The following is a 16,877-nucleotide window of genomic DNA, read 5'->3' as shown; positions in this document are numbered from 1 at the left end:
TGTTATATATAATCTATAATAAAGTTTATCATTTAGAAAGTGCTATTATCTTTCATGCTTTTTTAAAAAATAAGGCCCTTATTTTATTAAATGGTCAATTTTTTTAAGTACCTATTGCTGGAAGCTATCAATCTGTATTAATCTGTGTCTATCAAAAATAATGTTCCAGTTACCCAAAATCACATTTTATGAAGTGCAGTGAACTATGTGCTACAATAATTCAATGTCTCTTGCTAAAAAAAAAGGCAGATTTCCAGGACCATACTGAGCCTGTATCAGAATATCTGGGCACATAGCCTGGGAATCTGAACTTTAAAAAGGAAAATCTCTAGGGATCTAAATGCAACATGAGGGTGCAATCATTCAATGCTTCAGGGTTTCTACAACCTGGATCCATGTGCTAATATTCATTTTTAACTGCATATATTAAGAAGAAATGCAAGTTTACACAATTCATCAAATCAGCAAACCTCCAACCTGGTATAAGTATGATGATGTCACACAGCATAACACTATTAGGAACTTAGTAAGGTATCATGCTTAAGCTGGAGGAGAAACAGGGGAAGACAGGGGTAACTATATAGTACCTCCTAGTATCTGGATTTTAAACACTTCAGAGTTCTTTTACATACACTGGCACATTGACATGACAGAAGGGTCACTTCCCATTCAAACACAATTACCTAATTACAAATAATTTAAAGACCCAGAATCCCATGTTGATATTGCTAAAGATAAAATACTTGTGATTCATTCATGCAAGCCTGGATGACACAAATAAATTCACATAGATGACATTTACTTGGTATGAAACCAAACACTTACTCTTATGTAAAATGTAACAAGTTTATACAGAAATTCCCATTAGGTACTAATTTGTTTAACTGTATATTTTAAAAGAGTCAGATTACTTCTGAAAAATATAAATGTCCATTTCTGCATGTGTATACTTCCAATCATACTTTAATTTCATACTACAGCCAACTTGTATTATTAGTTTATATTTATATTCATATTTCAATAACTTAAAAGTATCTAAAATAAATTATTCCGGTAGCCAAAAAAATCTGAATTGGGAAATAAAAGGGAGAAATTACCCTTTGCTACCTACGCCCACAGTTTTCTGACCTTCTCCTAAGATTTATCAAAATGCATAAACTTACTTATTTAGTTACCTGCCTCCCCAGAAGGGTAAGGACTAGTTCATGTTATATCCCTAGTCCCTAGGATGGTGCATAGCACATTGTAGGTACTCAAAAGTACTTGTGAATGAATGAATGAATACATAAATGACATCAATGATCTTACTTGGTACTTAGGACACTGGTCTTTTACATCAGAAGATGAAGTCACGGAACTATCCAGTGAGGAAGAACTGTCTCCTCCAGGTTTCAGTTGGCAGCATTTCCCAAAGACTTTTACTTGAGCGTCACTACAGAGTTTCTGAAATAGAGATATTATGCCCATACATATTATAAAAGACTCTTCATCATATACAAGTTTAATTATAGTATAAAAAAACCTTTGAAAAAACCAAGTATGAAATAATTCAAAATAATATAACCTTGGTATAATGATTTGCATCTTAAACTGCATTTTCTCCAGTACTGTTTTCTATTCTTATGGAGTTTGTATTATGCTTTTCTCACCAAGATTATCAAATCATGGAGTTTTTCTATATTATTATGGTCTACTACAATGTTCATTACTAGTGATGTAATATATTACAGCAGTTTTCAAATTATTTGCTCACAAACCCCCTTTTAGCTCTTTTTTTTTTAATAATGATTTTTTATTATATTATGTTAGTCACCATACAGTACATCCCCGGTTTTCGATGTAAGGCTCGATGATTCATTAGTTGTGTATAACACCCAGTGCACCATGCAATATGTGCCCTCCTTACTACCCATCACCGGCCTATCCCATTCCCCCACCCCCCCCCTTTTAGCCCTTTTGTTTGTGTGAGTTATATCTATCAATATTCACCCATATAAGAAATTAAAACTGAGAAACTTTAAAATATTAATTCACTTAAATATAACTATACACATAGTACAGGTTAGCATTAAGTAACATTTTTATGAAAAAAAAAATTAAGTAACACTAAGTAACATTTTTATGAAAAAAAAAACTTCTATGGAGAGATGTAGGGATGGGAGGAGAAATACAAATGAAGCTTTTATATTTATTAAATGTGTATATCTCTACATACATGAACATATGTTGTTATTTTGAAATGAGCATGTATTCATGTATTGAACAGTTAACTTTTTAATAACAGCTGAGTTTAGGACCAAAAGGCTGTACAGTAGTGTAGTATGAAAGAATCATGTATTTCTATTTCTTTTTCTCTGTGCTCTTGCTTTCCTCCTACTTCCCCAGCAAGTTCTAGAGCTTTCACTGCTCACAACTACCGAAGTTGCAATCCACCAAGGACTTTGATACTCCTAAAAGTATTCTGGTGATTTATCACAGTTACCAGTATGAAACTCTTCCATGTAAAAGACCTCTGGTAGGTTTTCAGAAGAAGTAATCTGACTGAAATCACAATTTTTAAAAGACCAATTATTTTACAAGCTGCCACCATCACCAAAGGCATTGTAAAAGAGAACACATGATAATTCCAAAATCATCTCTAATCAAAAATGTAAAGAGACATGATAAACTAAAAAGAACAAGGGCTTTAAAACAAAATAGACATGATTTTAAATCCTGGCTCCCTGGCAAGTTACTTGACCTCTCTAAGCTTATCAACTTAATGGAGAGAAAAACCCCACCTAATGGGTAGAGTACTTGTGACCCTTAAGGGGTATGTGTGTGTGTATCTCATTATGTACTTACATATGCATCTAGAACTAGCATATGCTTACTGGTTTTTAATTATAAATACTACAGAAAAAAGTTAAAATAAGAAAAACTGAATGCCTACTGAAATAACTGCCTAATTTGGAGTCAGAAACTTTACTAGATATTTCCATTTATATTATTTCATTAAGAGACTTACTAAAAATACTGATAATTTTAGTACTGATACTCTTGGCCACATCTTAAATTTCTACTTAGTGATCACCATCAAAATGATGAATATTTTCTGTAATACTCAGGATGGTAGGTATTTTAACCCAATTGAACTAATAAGAAACCTGAAGCCCGGAGAGGTTAAGTAACTTCACCAAGGTTACAAGAACTAGTAGGTCTATAATATACTTAAAAGCAAAACTAGCTGGCTTTACATGAAAGATACTCAACATCACTAGTGACTAGGGAAATGTAAACTAAAACCATAGTGAGGTATCACTTCATGCCTTTTAGAATGGTCATCACCAATAAATCAAGAGACAACAAATACTGCCATGGATGTGGCGAAAAGGGAAGCTTTGTGCACTACTGTAAATTGTTACAGCCACTATGCAAAACAGCATGGAGGATCCTCCAAAAATTAAAACTTGAACTATGATCCAGCAATTCCATTTTTGGGAATACATATCCAGAGGAAATGAAAACACTAATTCAAAAATGTATCTGCACCCCCATGTTCATGGCAGCGTTATTTACAATAGCCAAATCATGGAAAGAACCTAAGTTTCCATCAATGGATAAATGGATAAAGAAGTTGTGACATATATATATGATAGACAGATATACTGAATATCTATCATATATTTATCAGCCATAAAAAAAAACAAGGAAATCCTACCATTTGCAACAACATGGATATACCTTGAAATCGTTACGTTAAGTGAAATGTCAGAGAGAAACAAATATTGTTCAGACTTGTGGTTACCAGAAGTGGAGGGTCGGGGGAGGGGAATTGGAGGAGGTGGTCTAAGGGAACAAATTTCCAGTAATAAGATAAATAAGTACTAGGGATGTAATAATGTACAAGAGAATAACTATAGATAACAGTGCTATATGATATTATAGGAAGGTTGTTAAGAGAATAAATTCTAATAATTTTTATCATAAATAGATTTTTTTCCTTTCTTTTCTTTTTATTCTATCTATATGAGAAGATAAATGTTAGATGAACCTATGGTGGTAATCACTTCACAGTATATGTAAATTAAACCATCAGGCTGTACATCTTAAACCTATGGAGTGATATATGTCAATTATTTTTCAGTAAAACTGGAGGAAAAAACCCACACTCAGTGGGCCTGAATTATCCTCTGTTGCAAACCACCATTTTATAATGCAGCAAAAGTATGTGAGTATTACATGTACCAGTAACTAAGAAACAGAGTTGAATGAAACAGTCCTTTTCCTCATGGAACTAACAAACTAACAAGAGAGAGACATTTAACAAATAATTAAACAAATATGTATAATGAAATATATATTTTAAATATGTCCGATCATGTTAGCAACAGCTAACTCATATTGCACTTACTATCTGCTCAGGTACTATTCCATTTTACATAAAGCCACTCCTTTACTCCTCACAACAACTCTATGAAATATTATTATTATCCCCATATGACAAATGAAGAGGTTAAGGATCAATGATGTTTAAGTGAACTGTCCAAGAGAGGACTTAACCTAGTCTAGGGAGATCAAGGAAGTGACATTAAAGCTGGGACTACAAAAAAAAAAAAAAAAAGGAAAGGAGTTAAGGTGAAAGAAGAGTGGGAGGACTAGAAAGATATTCCAGGCTGAGGGAACTCTACATATGCAATCTCTGAATCATGAAGCAATTTGCTATAGGAAGGAAAGGGACAAACATACATCAGTTTCAAGACTGAAGCATAAATGTGTGCATAAAAGTGTACATGAAAATTCTTACTACAAACATACACACACACACCCTTCTTCCCTACCAACTCCCTAGCTGTTCAGTGCCTTTTCTCTCTCCCATTCTGAAGTCATGGCTTTTCTGAATCCAAACAGCAACAACTTCAGTGGAAGATGGTCTAGTGAGGGGACAGGGCACAGTCAGCAACCCTCAGGTAGACATAGGCCATCTATAAACACAACTGTACAGCAAAAAGGATTCAGTTTCCTTTCCTTATCTTACTTTCATTCCTAAAGGAATCATGCCATACTTTACTTTTAACCCACAAAAACAATACGCTCTACTAATGCACAAAAAATAAGTTCGAAACACCACTGAAAAAACCTGGCTTTTAATAAATGGATTATAATTTTATTAACTATTTTTTCCATTTTCACATAATCACAAACAAGTTGCAAGTTTAGTTCAAAGAATTTTTTTTTCTGAACTAAATGGGAGTAAGTTGACTACCTGATACACTTTGAATTCCTAAAGTATCAATACCTGAATGTGTATTTCCTACAAACAAGGACATTCTCTACATAACCACAATACAGCCGCTTTTCATGTGGCATATGATCTCAATGCCTGTTAATGATAATATTCTTAATACTGATGATCAGTATCAAGTGATTAAGGTGGTGCCTACCAGGCATCTCCACTGTAAACAAATGCTTTTCTCCTCTGTCGTTAATAATATTTTGGTTGGGGGGGGCAGACTATGAAAGTCATATGCTGTTTATATTTATATGCCATAAAATACTGTTTCTCATCACACTTTCAATTTATTTAGATCAGTTTAAACTCACGGTTTCCTATTTCATTCAGTGGGTTGTAATTTGCTACTATCATTATTTGTTTTTATGCTAGAGTTTTCCCTAATTAGCCAGTGACAGCCCCTTCAAGCTGGCTTCTATGTTCCTTTGACACATTCTCATCAATTCTTAAGCTTTCATTACAAGTTCCAGGCTTATCCTTTTCCTCCCCTGCTTCAGCCCAAGGACCAGTCATTTCTCTAAGAAGCCCTGGTTCCTTTTAGTGGAAAATGGAATCTAGACAATAAGATCTAGATGCTAGGTATGCCCATATGTCGGAGTCTCATTGTTCCTCTGCTTTCTCAGTAGACAGAGCTAAAGAGCACACATAATGTGTTTAACACACACATAAACAAGTTTATATCTACATTTATTGTATTTATGTATATATGTATATGAGTGTGTGTGTGTATATATATATACATTTATATATATATACACATTTATATACACACACACACACACACATATATATATATATATATATATATAATATATAGGGTAATATACAGGGTTAGTCTCGGTCTCTCCTTTTCCTTATTTATAACTCCCTTTTCTAACATTCAGAAAAACAGGCCACTCATTATCCTTCATATGTATTTATTTAATCAACTCCCTCATATGAAACCAGTTTTTCATTTCCCCTGTCACTCCCTCAAGTGCATGGACATTTTCCTCAGGCTCAGACAGCCAAGATGGATATCCTCCACCATCGAATCCTGTATCAAGCAGCACCTTATGGAGATGCCCTCCTCAACTTACTTGAGCTCTAACACTCTGCTCTGAGCCACCACGCCTCCAACAACTGACATCAGTGTTCAGCCCTATTACCTAATGGTTTTAGGACAAATTGTTCAGAAAAGGGAAATGGATGGGAGGAAGGAAGACATGGGAGATTAAAAATTTTAATCTGGACACATAACTAACCGCGTTTCGTGTTCCAGATTCTATATTGTAACTGAAATTCAAATAAATAACCAGCACTTATATAGTATTTTTCAGTTTACAAAAGTTTTTCACATGAATTTTCAACTTTTTTTCTAACTTTTAGTAATGTATATAAATAATCCATTCATATGATTCAAAAGTAAAAACAATATAAAGAAGTATATACACAGAAATCAAGATCTGACCCTTCTTCTAGGACCCTGCTTCATACCCCACACATTCCCAATAGGTAAAATCCCTTTTAAATGGTTTATTATTGTCCTTCTAAAAACTCTTTTTACAACACAGTATTACTTTTCTTCCATTATTAGAGAAAAGGTAGGTAATTCAGTTCTGCCTTGCTTTATGGTTCACTAAAAGCCTAGAGAGTCTCACCATTTACCTTTAGAAATCCTCTTCATTCTTTTCTTTTTTTAATATACAGCTGCATAGTACTCTAGTATGTAAGTACATTGTAGTTTATTTAACCATTTTTCTGTTAATGACATTGCTGAGTCAAAACAAAAACAGATACATTTCCAGGGAAGATGGCAGAGTAGGAAGATCCTACCTAACCTCATCCCATCCCATGAATACAAGATAACACCCACATCAGGGCCAATAACCAAGAAAACAACCAGAAGGCTTGCAGAACAGACTCTCCACAGCTAAATATAGAGAAGAGGCCATGTCGAAGAAGGTAGGAAAGGCAGAGAAGCAATCAGGAGTTAAAAGGACCACTGGACTATCCACATGAGGGAGGGACACCGCAGGCTTGGAGAGGGATAAGAAAAGGACCCTGAGGCCTGGTGCCCCAAGCACAGGGAGCCCACATGCAAAAGATAAGTCTCCAGAACATTTGGCTTTTGAAAACCAGTGGGGCCTAATCTCACAAGTTGTTACAGTCAGTGGAACTTAACATCGGAACTTTAAAATTCAGCAGGCTCAGCTTTGGGAGAGCAGAGAGGGCAGAGGAAACTGAGACCCTGCTCTTAAAGAGAGAGCACCACAAACAGCCCCGTGGAGATACAGCACAGAAGGAGCAATCTGAAAAGCACATAGGGTAGACAGAGGGGTGAGTTGTTTACTAATCTCAGAGCAAGTGAGGGAGGGGCAGGGATCCCTGGAAGACTTCTCTAGGAACAAAGGAGCTGGGAGGCACCATTCCAGCCTCTACTCCACCCCCCAGCCTAGACACACAGATACCTGGGGGAAACAGCCCAGTGCCAATAAACTCCAACTAACTTGCTAACAGAGCACTCCGCCCCTGTGTTCTCCTCAGTACATGCCCCCTCCAGCCAGGCCTGGTTCCAGGCCCCCTCCCACAGCAGATCTACCCAAACCTGGTTAATACCAAGAAACCTGCCTCTGCTTTCTCCTGCAGACCTGCCTCCTCCAATAACACCCTTGGCCAGAGCCCATTCAAAGTGGTACACAAACCTGGCACTATGCAAGCAGCCTTGGCAGGGGCCAGGACCACTTCAAAGTGACTCCTGCAGAAGGAGAGAGGAAGACAACCACACACACCAGTTCAACTGAGGTCCAGCAGTGAGCTGGGGGCAGATATCTGGTCTGACTGTGGGCCCCACCCACCAACAAAAGCTTCAGAGGACAACACAGACAAAGCACCCTGCAGTTTCATGCCACCACATCTCTGGAAAATGACTGGTCTGACTCATCAAGAACAAGGCCCCACACTGGCTCACTAACAACACAGGAACCAAACTCTGCCAACAACAGGCAAAGAGAGCCATGGTACACAAATGGACTAAAGGCAAATGTGGCTCAGCCACAGCAATGGGGTGCAAGCAATACATATAGGAGACATCCCTGAAGCTCCAGGTTCTGGTGAACAAGGGAAATTGCACTACAGGGCACTACAGAACCTCTTCTTCATAAGGCCACTGCTTTCAAGAGCAGGAGACATAGCTGACTTTCCTAATACATAGAAACAGATGCAGAGAGTTAGACAAAATGAAGAGACAGAGAAATATGCAAGGAAGAGAGGAAAAATCACAGCAAGAGACCTAAACAAAACGGAGATAAGTAAAATGCCCGAAAGAGAATTTGAAGTAATGATCATAAAAATACTCACTGAACTTGAGAAAAGAGTAGAGGACCGACCTCAGTAACACCCTCAACAAAGAGACTGAAAACATAAAAAGAACCAATCACCAATGAAGAAACCAATTACTGAAATTAAAAATACACCAAATGGAACAGTAGACTAAAGGAAGTGGACAAACAGATCAGTGACCTGGAAGACAGAGTAATGGAAAGCAAGCAAGCTGAAAAGGAGAGAGAAAAATTAGTAATTAAAAATGAAAACAGACTTAGGGAACTCAGAAACACCATCAAGCATAATAACATCTATGTTATAGGGATCCAAGAAGAAGAAAGAGAAAATGAAGCAGAAAATTTATTTGAAGAAATAATAGCTTAAAAACTTCCCAAATCTGGAAAGGAAACAGAAATCCAGATCCAGGAGACACAGAGAGAGCCCCCAACAAAATCAACCCAAGAAGGCCCACACCAAGACAAATAGCAATTAAAATGGTAAAAAGTAGTGACAAAGAGAAATTTTTTAAAAGTAACAAGAGAAAAGAAAAGTTACATACACGAGAAACTACATAAGCCCATCAACCAATTTTTCAGCAGAAACTCTGCAAGCCAGAAGGGAGTGCAATGATATATTCGAAGTGCTGAAGGAAAAAATCTGCAACCAAGAATACTCTATCCACAAGGCCATCGTTCTGTATAGAAGGAGAGATGAAGCATTTTCCAGACAAACAAAAGTTAAAGGAATTCATCACCTTTAAAATAGCCCTATAAGAAATGTTAAAGGGGACTTTTTAAGTGGAAAGAAAAGACCATAAGTAGGAGTAAAAAAAAAAAGTAAGAAATGCAAAAGTAATAAAAATAAGTATATCTGTAAAAATCAGGGGAATCACAAAATAAAAGGATATGAACTATGATGCCATATACCTAAAAGGTGCAAGGGGAGAAAAGAATGGCTTAAGCTACCATCAACTTAATAGTTATAGGCATAAGATGTTATAAATAAACCTAATGGTACCATAAATCAAATACCAATAAAAGATACGCAAAAAATTTTAAAAAAGGAAATCCAAATATATCACTAAAGAAAGCCAGCAAACCATGAGAGAAAAGAGCAAGAGAAGAAAGGAACAGAGAAAAACTACAAAAACAATCATAGAAGAAGTAACAAAATGGCAATATGTACAAACTTATCAATAATTACTTTGAATGCAAATGCAGTAATACACCAAAGGACATAGGGTGACAGATGGATAGAAAAGCAAGACCCACCTATTGCCCATAAGAGACTCATTTCAGACCTAAAGTCATGCAGAGTGAAACTGATAGAATGGAAAAGCATTTCCCATACAAATTAAAGTGTAAAGAAACCTGGTGTAGCAATACTTACATCAGACAAAAGAGATGTTAAAACAAAGACTGTAACAAGAGAAAAGGAAGATACTATATAATAATAGAGGACAATCCAACAAAAAGATGTAACAGTTACAAATATTTATGCATCCAATATGGGACCACCCAAGTTCATAATGCAGCTAATAACAGGCATAAAGAAAGTAATGGATAGTAATACAGTAATAGTAGGGGACTTTAACACCCCGCTTACATCAATGGGCAGATCAACCAGACAGGAATCAGCAAGGAAACAGTGGCTTTGAATGACACAGTGGACCAGAGAGATTTAACAGATATATTTAGAACATTCCATCCTAAAACAGCAAAATACACATTATTTTCAAGTGTACATGGAACATTCTCCAGAATAGATTGTATATTAGGCCACGAAATAGATATCAACAAATTAAAAAAGATCAAAGTCATATCATGCATCTTTTCTGACCACAATGCTATGACACTAGAAACCAACCACAGGAAAAAATCTGGAAAAAACACAAATATATGAAGGTTAAATAACATGCTACTAAACAATGAATGGGTCAACTGAGAAATCAAAGAGGAAATGAAAAAATACGTGGAGACAAATGACAATGAAAACACAATGGTCTAAACCTTTGGGATGCAGCAGAAGAGGTTCTGAGAGGGAAGTTTATAAAAATACAGGCTACCTCAGGGGCGCCTGGGTGGCACAGCGGTTAAGCGTCTGCCTTCGGCTCAGGGCGTGATCCCGGCGTTATGGGATCAAGCCCCACATCAGGCTCCTCTGCTATGAGCCTGCTTCTTCCTCTCCCACTTCCCCTGCTTGTGTTCCCTCTCTCGCTGGCTGTCTCTATCTCTGTCAAATAAATAAATAAAATCTTTAAAAAAAAAAAAAAATACAGGCTACCTCAAGAAGAAAAAAAAAAAATCTCAAATAAACAACCTGACCTCACACCTAAAGGAGTTAGAAAAAGAAGAACAAACGAAACCCAAAACCAGTAGAAGAAAGGAAATAACAAAGATTAGAGAAAAAATAAAATAGAAACTAAAAAACAATAGAACACATCATTGAAACCAAGAGCTGCTTCTTTGAAAAGACCAACAAACTGAAAAACCTTGGCCAGACTCATTAAAGAAGAGAGAGAGAGAACTCAAAATCATTAAGGAAAAAGGAGAAATAACAAACCAACGTGACAAATATAAACGATTATAAGAGATTATGAAAAATTATATACCAACAAACTAGACAACCTAGAAGAAATGAAAAAAATCCCTATATACATGTAATCTCCCAAAACTGAATGAGAAAGAAATAGAAAATTTGAAGAGACCAATACTAGCAACAAAATTCAATCAGTAATCAAAAATCCCCCAAAAGACGAAAGTCCAGGACCAGACGGCTTCACAGAAGAATATCACCAAATATTTAAAGAAGAGTTAATACCTATTCTTCTCAAACTATTGCAAAAAACTGAAGAGGAAGGAAAGTTTCCAAATTCATTCTATGAGGTCAGCATCACCCTTATACCAAAACCAGATAAAGACACCACTAAAAAAGAGAAATACTGGCCACTATCCCTGATGAACATAGATGCAAAAATTCTCAATACAATACTAGCAAACCAAATTCAATACATTAAAAAGATCATCCACCACAATTAACTGGGATTTATTCCTGGATTGCAAAGATGGCTCAATATTCACAAATCAATCAACATGACAGATCACATTAGCAAGAGATAGGATAAAAACCATGTGACCATTTCAGTAGACGCAGAAAAAGCATCTGATTAAGTATAACATCAAAATTCATGATAAAAACCCTCAACAAAGTAGGTTTAAAGGAAACACAGTCCAACATAGTAAAAGCCGTATATGAAAAACCCACAATTAATATTACACTCAATGGTGAAAAACTGAGAACTTTTTCCCTAAGATCAGGAACAAGACAAGGATGCCCATTCTCACCATTTGTATTCAACACAGCACTGGAAGTCCTAGCCACAGCAATCAGACAACAAGAAGAAATGAAAGGCATCCAAATTGGAAAGGAAGAAATAAAACTTTCAGTAACTAAGGTGATAGGATACTATATATAGAAAACCCTAAAGACTCCACCAAAAAAACTACTAGAACCAGTAAGTGAATTCAGTAAAGTTGCAGGATACAAATCAATATACAGAAATCAGTTGCATTTCTATATGCTCATAATGAAGCAGCCAAAAGAGAAATTAAGAAATAATCCCATTTACAACTGCACCAAAAAGAATAAAATACCTAGGAATAAACTTTGCCAAGGAGGCCAAAGACCTGTTCTCTGAAAACCATAACACAACAATTAAATAAACTGAAGATGACACAAACAAATGGAAAGATATTCCATGCTCATGGATTGTAAGAACAAATACTGTTAAAATAGCCATACTACCCAAAGCAATCTGCAGATTTAACACAAACCCTATCAAAATACCTATCAAAATACCAACAGCATTTTCCACAGAACTAGAACAAAAAATCCTAAAATTTGTATGGAACCACAAAGACCCCAAATATCCAAAGCATCTTGAAAAAGAAAAACAAAGTTGAAGGTATCACAATCCCAGATTTTAACATCCACTCCAAAGCTGTAGTATGCAAAACAGTATGGTACTGGCACAAAAACAGGCACACAGATCGAGGGAACAGAATAGAGAGGCCAGAAATAAACCCACAATAATATAGTCACTTAATCTTCAACAAAGGATGCAAGAATATACAATGGAAAAAAGACAAATAGTGTTGGGAAAAATGGACGCTATAGGCAAAAGAATAAAACTGGCCTTCTGTATGTAAACCTCTGCCCTTGTCCTTCACCCAATTTTCTAAGGAGTTCTCCTATCTTGACTTCTAAGAACTCCTTATACAGAAAGATTACTACTTGTGGCTTATACACTGTAAAAAGCATTATCCCAGGGTATCATTTTAAACTTTCCTTATGGTGGTGTTTTTGTTTCCTTGTTTGTTTGTTTTTGCTTTGTTTTGTTTACCACAAGAGTTTGTTAGGGGTTTTGTGCTGGGTTTATGTTTGGTTTGACTGTCGAATTAATGAGCCTTTTACTTTATGGCTCCTGGATTTTAAATCATAGCTAGAAAGGTCTTCTCCACAAATATATAGAAACTCATTCATGTTTTCTTGTGTAATGTAGCTTTAGTTTTTTACATTAATAGTCTAATATACTTGAGATATAAATCCAAATTTATCTTTAATAGCTGTTTAATGATTCACTACCATTCACTAGTCTTTATATGTTCATCATACAATAAATTCCTGTGTGGATGTAGATCTCTTTCTGATTCTTTATTTTACTGTTTATTTTACTCCTTTTTTCTTTTTATGTGCCAATAACACACTGTTTCAACTACTGAAACGTCACAGTATTTTTGCAAATCTGGTTGGGCTAGCTCATCCCCCACTGTCCTTTTTTCAGTTTTTCAACCAGTTATTGTTCACTTTTTTCCATCTGAACTCCAGATTCCGCTACCTAAGTTCCACATAATGCCCTTCACCAAAAACAAAATAATAACAATATTGGGATTGCATTATTTTACAAAGCAACTGAGAACGGACAACATGAGGACAGGGAGTATTACCCAAGAATATATTTTGCCTTTCCCTTTGCTCAAGTAAGATTTTATGTGCTTTCGAAAAAAAAGAAAGATTTTATGTACTTTCGGAGACTTTTAAAGTTCTGAAGGCAAAGGTTTTTTAAAGGTTATGCACAGGCACTTTTTTAAATTGCTATTTTAAAATGGAGTCTTAACTGTCTTCATATTGTCTAACTGAAAGCTGTAAGTATATATGGAGCTTACTGATTCCTATATATTAACTTTTACACAGCTCCAATTACCTAAAATCCAATGTTCCAAATTTGATATCATAATTAAGACCAAACTATTAGCACTTGTACAATGCTTCACAGTGTACAAAACTCACACACTGTAATTTGTATTCACCTTTCCAAAATTATGTGTGAATTTGTTGATGTACATCTTTATACTTATATGTAATGAATGAAGGCTGAAGCATGAGAGTGATCATATAACTTCACTAGGAACCCATGAAATAGCACTACATTATCATGAAAACAAAAACAATGTCCAGGATAAGGATAGTATCATGTGATCAAATCACACAGGCTGCATTTGGCTACACCACTGTTCAAAGAAACAATATCTCAATAATTGTTACATTTCGGCTAAAAAATGAATAAGGTCTGAGGATTGAATGTAAAAAAATAAAAATACATTTTTACAAACAAGGGAAGTTACTTTATTAAAATCACTGAATGTATTCAATCCAATGAGATTTTACAGTTCAACAGTCATTTTTCATTAAATATAGCAGAGCTAGAATATACATGTTCTGAAAAGCTATACAGTGATCAATGTAATTTTATTTTAGCATTATAGGGCAGTATTTAGGCATGCAAAGTACTTTAATTTCTTTTTTTTATTAAGTTCAATTAGCCAACATATATAGGAGTACATTAGTTTTTGATGTAGTGTTCAGTGATTCATTAGTTGCGTATAGCACCCAGTAATTTCTGACACAAAATCAAAGAATTCATGTAATTCACCATAGAATTTAAAATGTAAAACACACAGCTCATTTCCTCCCCAAACCTATTAAATATACTCTAAATACACAGTATTTTCTTTGCATGGCAATACAGAAATGACCTCTTTATCCTTATAAGGTGCTGTCATGCTCTTTGTAGATAATTCTTTGGTTCAACCGAACCCAGATTATGAATCAGTATGCCAGGGTGAAAATACTACCCACCTTCCCCCCTCCCATTCCAGATTAAAAAATGCCCAATAAAGTGAATTTTGACAATCTATCATCTTTACAAAGAAAACTATCTGCCATGTGTCTTATTTAAAGGGAACCTCATGAAGTATTTTTACAATTGTCATTTCTTAATGCTGATGTGGCTTCAAATGAAATTTCAAATAAAATTTTTTTTCAAACATAATCCCAAAATTCAGATTCAGGCTGCTATTAAATTGCCTAAGAAACTCAAACCTGTTTCCAAATTGGAAAATGTTAATTTTTTTTTTTTTTTTTTTGGTAAAGGGAACAGAGTGAAGAAATTTGGTATGACTTATTATAAACCTTAGTTCTCCATTTACAATTTATGATATTACTTTCTCAACTTTAGGACAAAACTTTTCTCAATAAAATTTCTGGTGAAATATACAGACAAATTAATATTTATAATCCTTATTTTCTCTGGTAGATTGTTTTAAATTAAGAGGAAGGACACAAGAAGTGACTTCAATATTTATCATATCAAAATAGAATATTGCTCTGCAAAGACAAAGGTGAAATGATTAACCTTTATCCGGAAAACTGCTAATGTCTAAACTATCTCATCATTATGTACAGACTCAAAATATTGTGTAAAAAGTAAAAAAAATAATCACTTACATCACACAGTCTTTCTTTGCCTATATAGAGCCCACATGATCTGATTTTCCAAGGGTATTGTAATAGTAAAGTAAATTTTTAAAAATCACTTACAGATTCAAACACCTTGCAATTTGGAGGAAACAATGAGTATACTGATGATGTTCAAAAGGAATATATGAAATCCTCATGGAAGTATTTACAGGATTTTGATAATAAACGTCTTAACTATAACTAAAACTGATCAAAATATGTCCTAAGTACTTACCACATGTTGAGGCAATGTGCAGTTTAGAAAACTAAAGTGAATAACAGATGAATTTTTTACTTTGTCTTTTTTTCCAATCTAATAATGAAAGCACATAAAAAACAGCTATGATATAGAAGTCTATGAAAGACTATGAACAAAGGATTATGAGAATTCTGATAGAAGAGAAAAGGAATAGAAGAATCAAAAGGCATTCATAAAATTCTGATAAAATGAACCTTGAAAGCAGATTAAATCTTCATCTAGGGAGGTGGCACACAAGAAGAGGACATAGTAAAAATAGTTAGACTAAAGGTATTCAAGACTGTTTGATTTCTAGTTACCAATGAGTCTAGAGAACAGTTTTTTTAAAAAGTAGTAGGCTTACAGGAAAAAGAATTTCAGAGGATTGAGGAATGAGTGGGTGGTATGAGATTAGAGCCAGAAGACAGATTAATGCTGAGACACGGAGAAACAGAGGAAAGACTAAGAGACACGGAGAAGACCAAAAAGAGACATTAAGGAAAGACCAAGAGACAGAACAGACAGATAGCCTGAGACATAGTGAAGCAGAAAGACTGACAGACAACAACAGAGGCTGAGAAGGAAGAGTGAGAACAGAGTCAGAGACAGAAAAAGACAACAGAACACATACATGAAGAGAAAGTAAAAGGATAATCATGTTGTTGGTGTTGGGTAAAGAGGCTTTGTGAAGTTCTACAGACAGAGAAAAAAAAGCTAACGGGGGGGGGGGGAGAAAACATCAGCAAGAGAGAAGACTAACGTGACTAATGAAGCATCATTCCAGAAAAGGTGGGGAGGGAGGGTTCAAGAAACAGCATGAGTCAAGACTCACAAGGCTGTTTAAAATAAAAAGTAAGAATGCTGAGGGGCACCTGGGTGGCTCAGTGGGTTAAGCGTCTGCCTTTGGCTCATGACCTCAGGGTCCTGGAATTGAGCCCCACATCAGGCTCCCTGCTCAGCGGAGAGTCTGCTTCTCCTTCTCCCTCTGCCCGTCCCCCCCTGCTCGTACTCACTCTCTCTCACACACACACACACTCTCTCTCTCTCAAATAAGATCTTTTTAAAAAAAAGTAAGAAGGCTGAAAAAACACACAATAAATAAGCATTAATCAAGATAAATTATAAAGGAAAGGTGATATGCTGCAATTCAATGGAACACTATCAACCAAAGAAAAAGCTCAAAATTTCCTAAAAAAAAAAAAAAAA

The 16,877-nt window shown here is 35.4% G+C and overlaps 1 protein-coding gene across 2 annotated transcripts in view; it reads right to left on the bottom strand.

Annotated features, from left to right (window-relative positions):
* FNIP1 (folliculin interacting protein 1) overlaps window positions 1–16,877 on the bottom strand; it is a 150,579-nt gene that overhangs the window by 65,127 nt on the left and 68,575 nt on the right. For both annotated transcript variants that reach the window (XM_045794778.2, XM_045794779.2), the window contains exon 3: window positions 1,309–1,443. In XM_045794778.2, the coding sequence (XP_045650734.2) occupies window positions 1,309–1,443 (135 nt within the window). The remainder of the gene's footprint in view (window positions 1–1,308; window positions 1,444–16,877) is intronic.

The sequence above is a fragment of the Ursus americanus genome, chromosome 5 (genome assembly GCF_024610735.1).
Source record: "Ursus americanus isolate L20-20 chromosome 5, mUrsAme1.1.p, whole genome shotgun sequence".
Classification (NCBI taxonomy): domain Eukaryota; kingdom Metazoa; phylum Chordata; class Mammalia; order Carnivora; family Ursidae; genus Ursus; species Ursus americanus.
The sequence above is the reverse complement of the archived record's forward strand: the minus strand, read 5'-3'. Positions and strand labels throughout refer to the sequence as shown.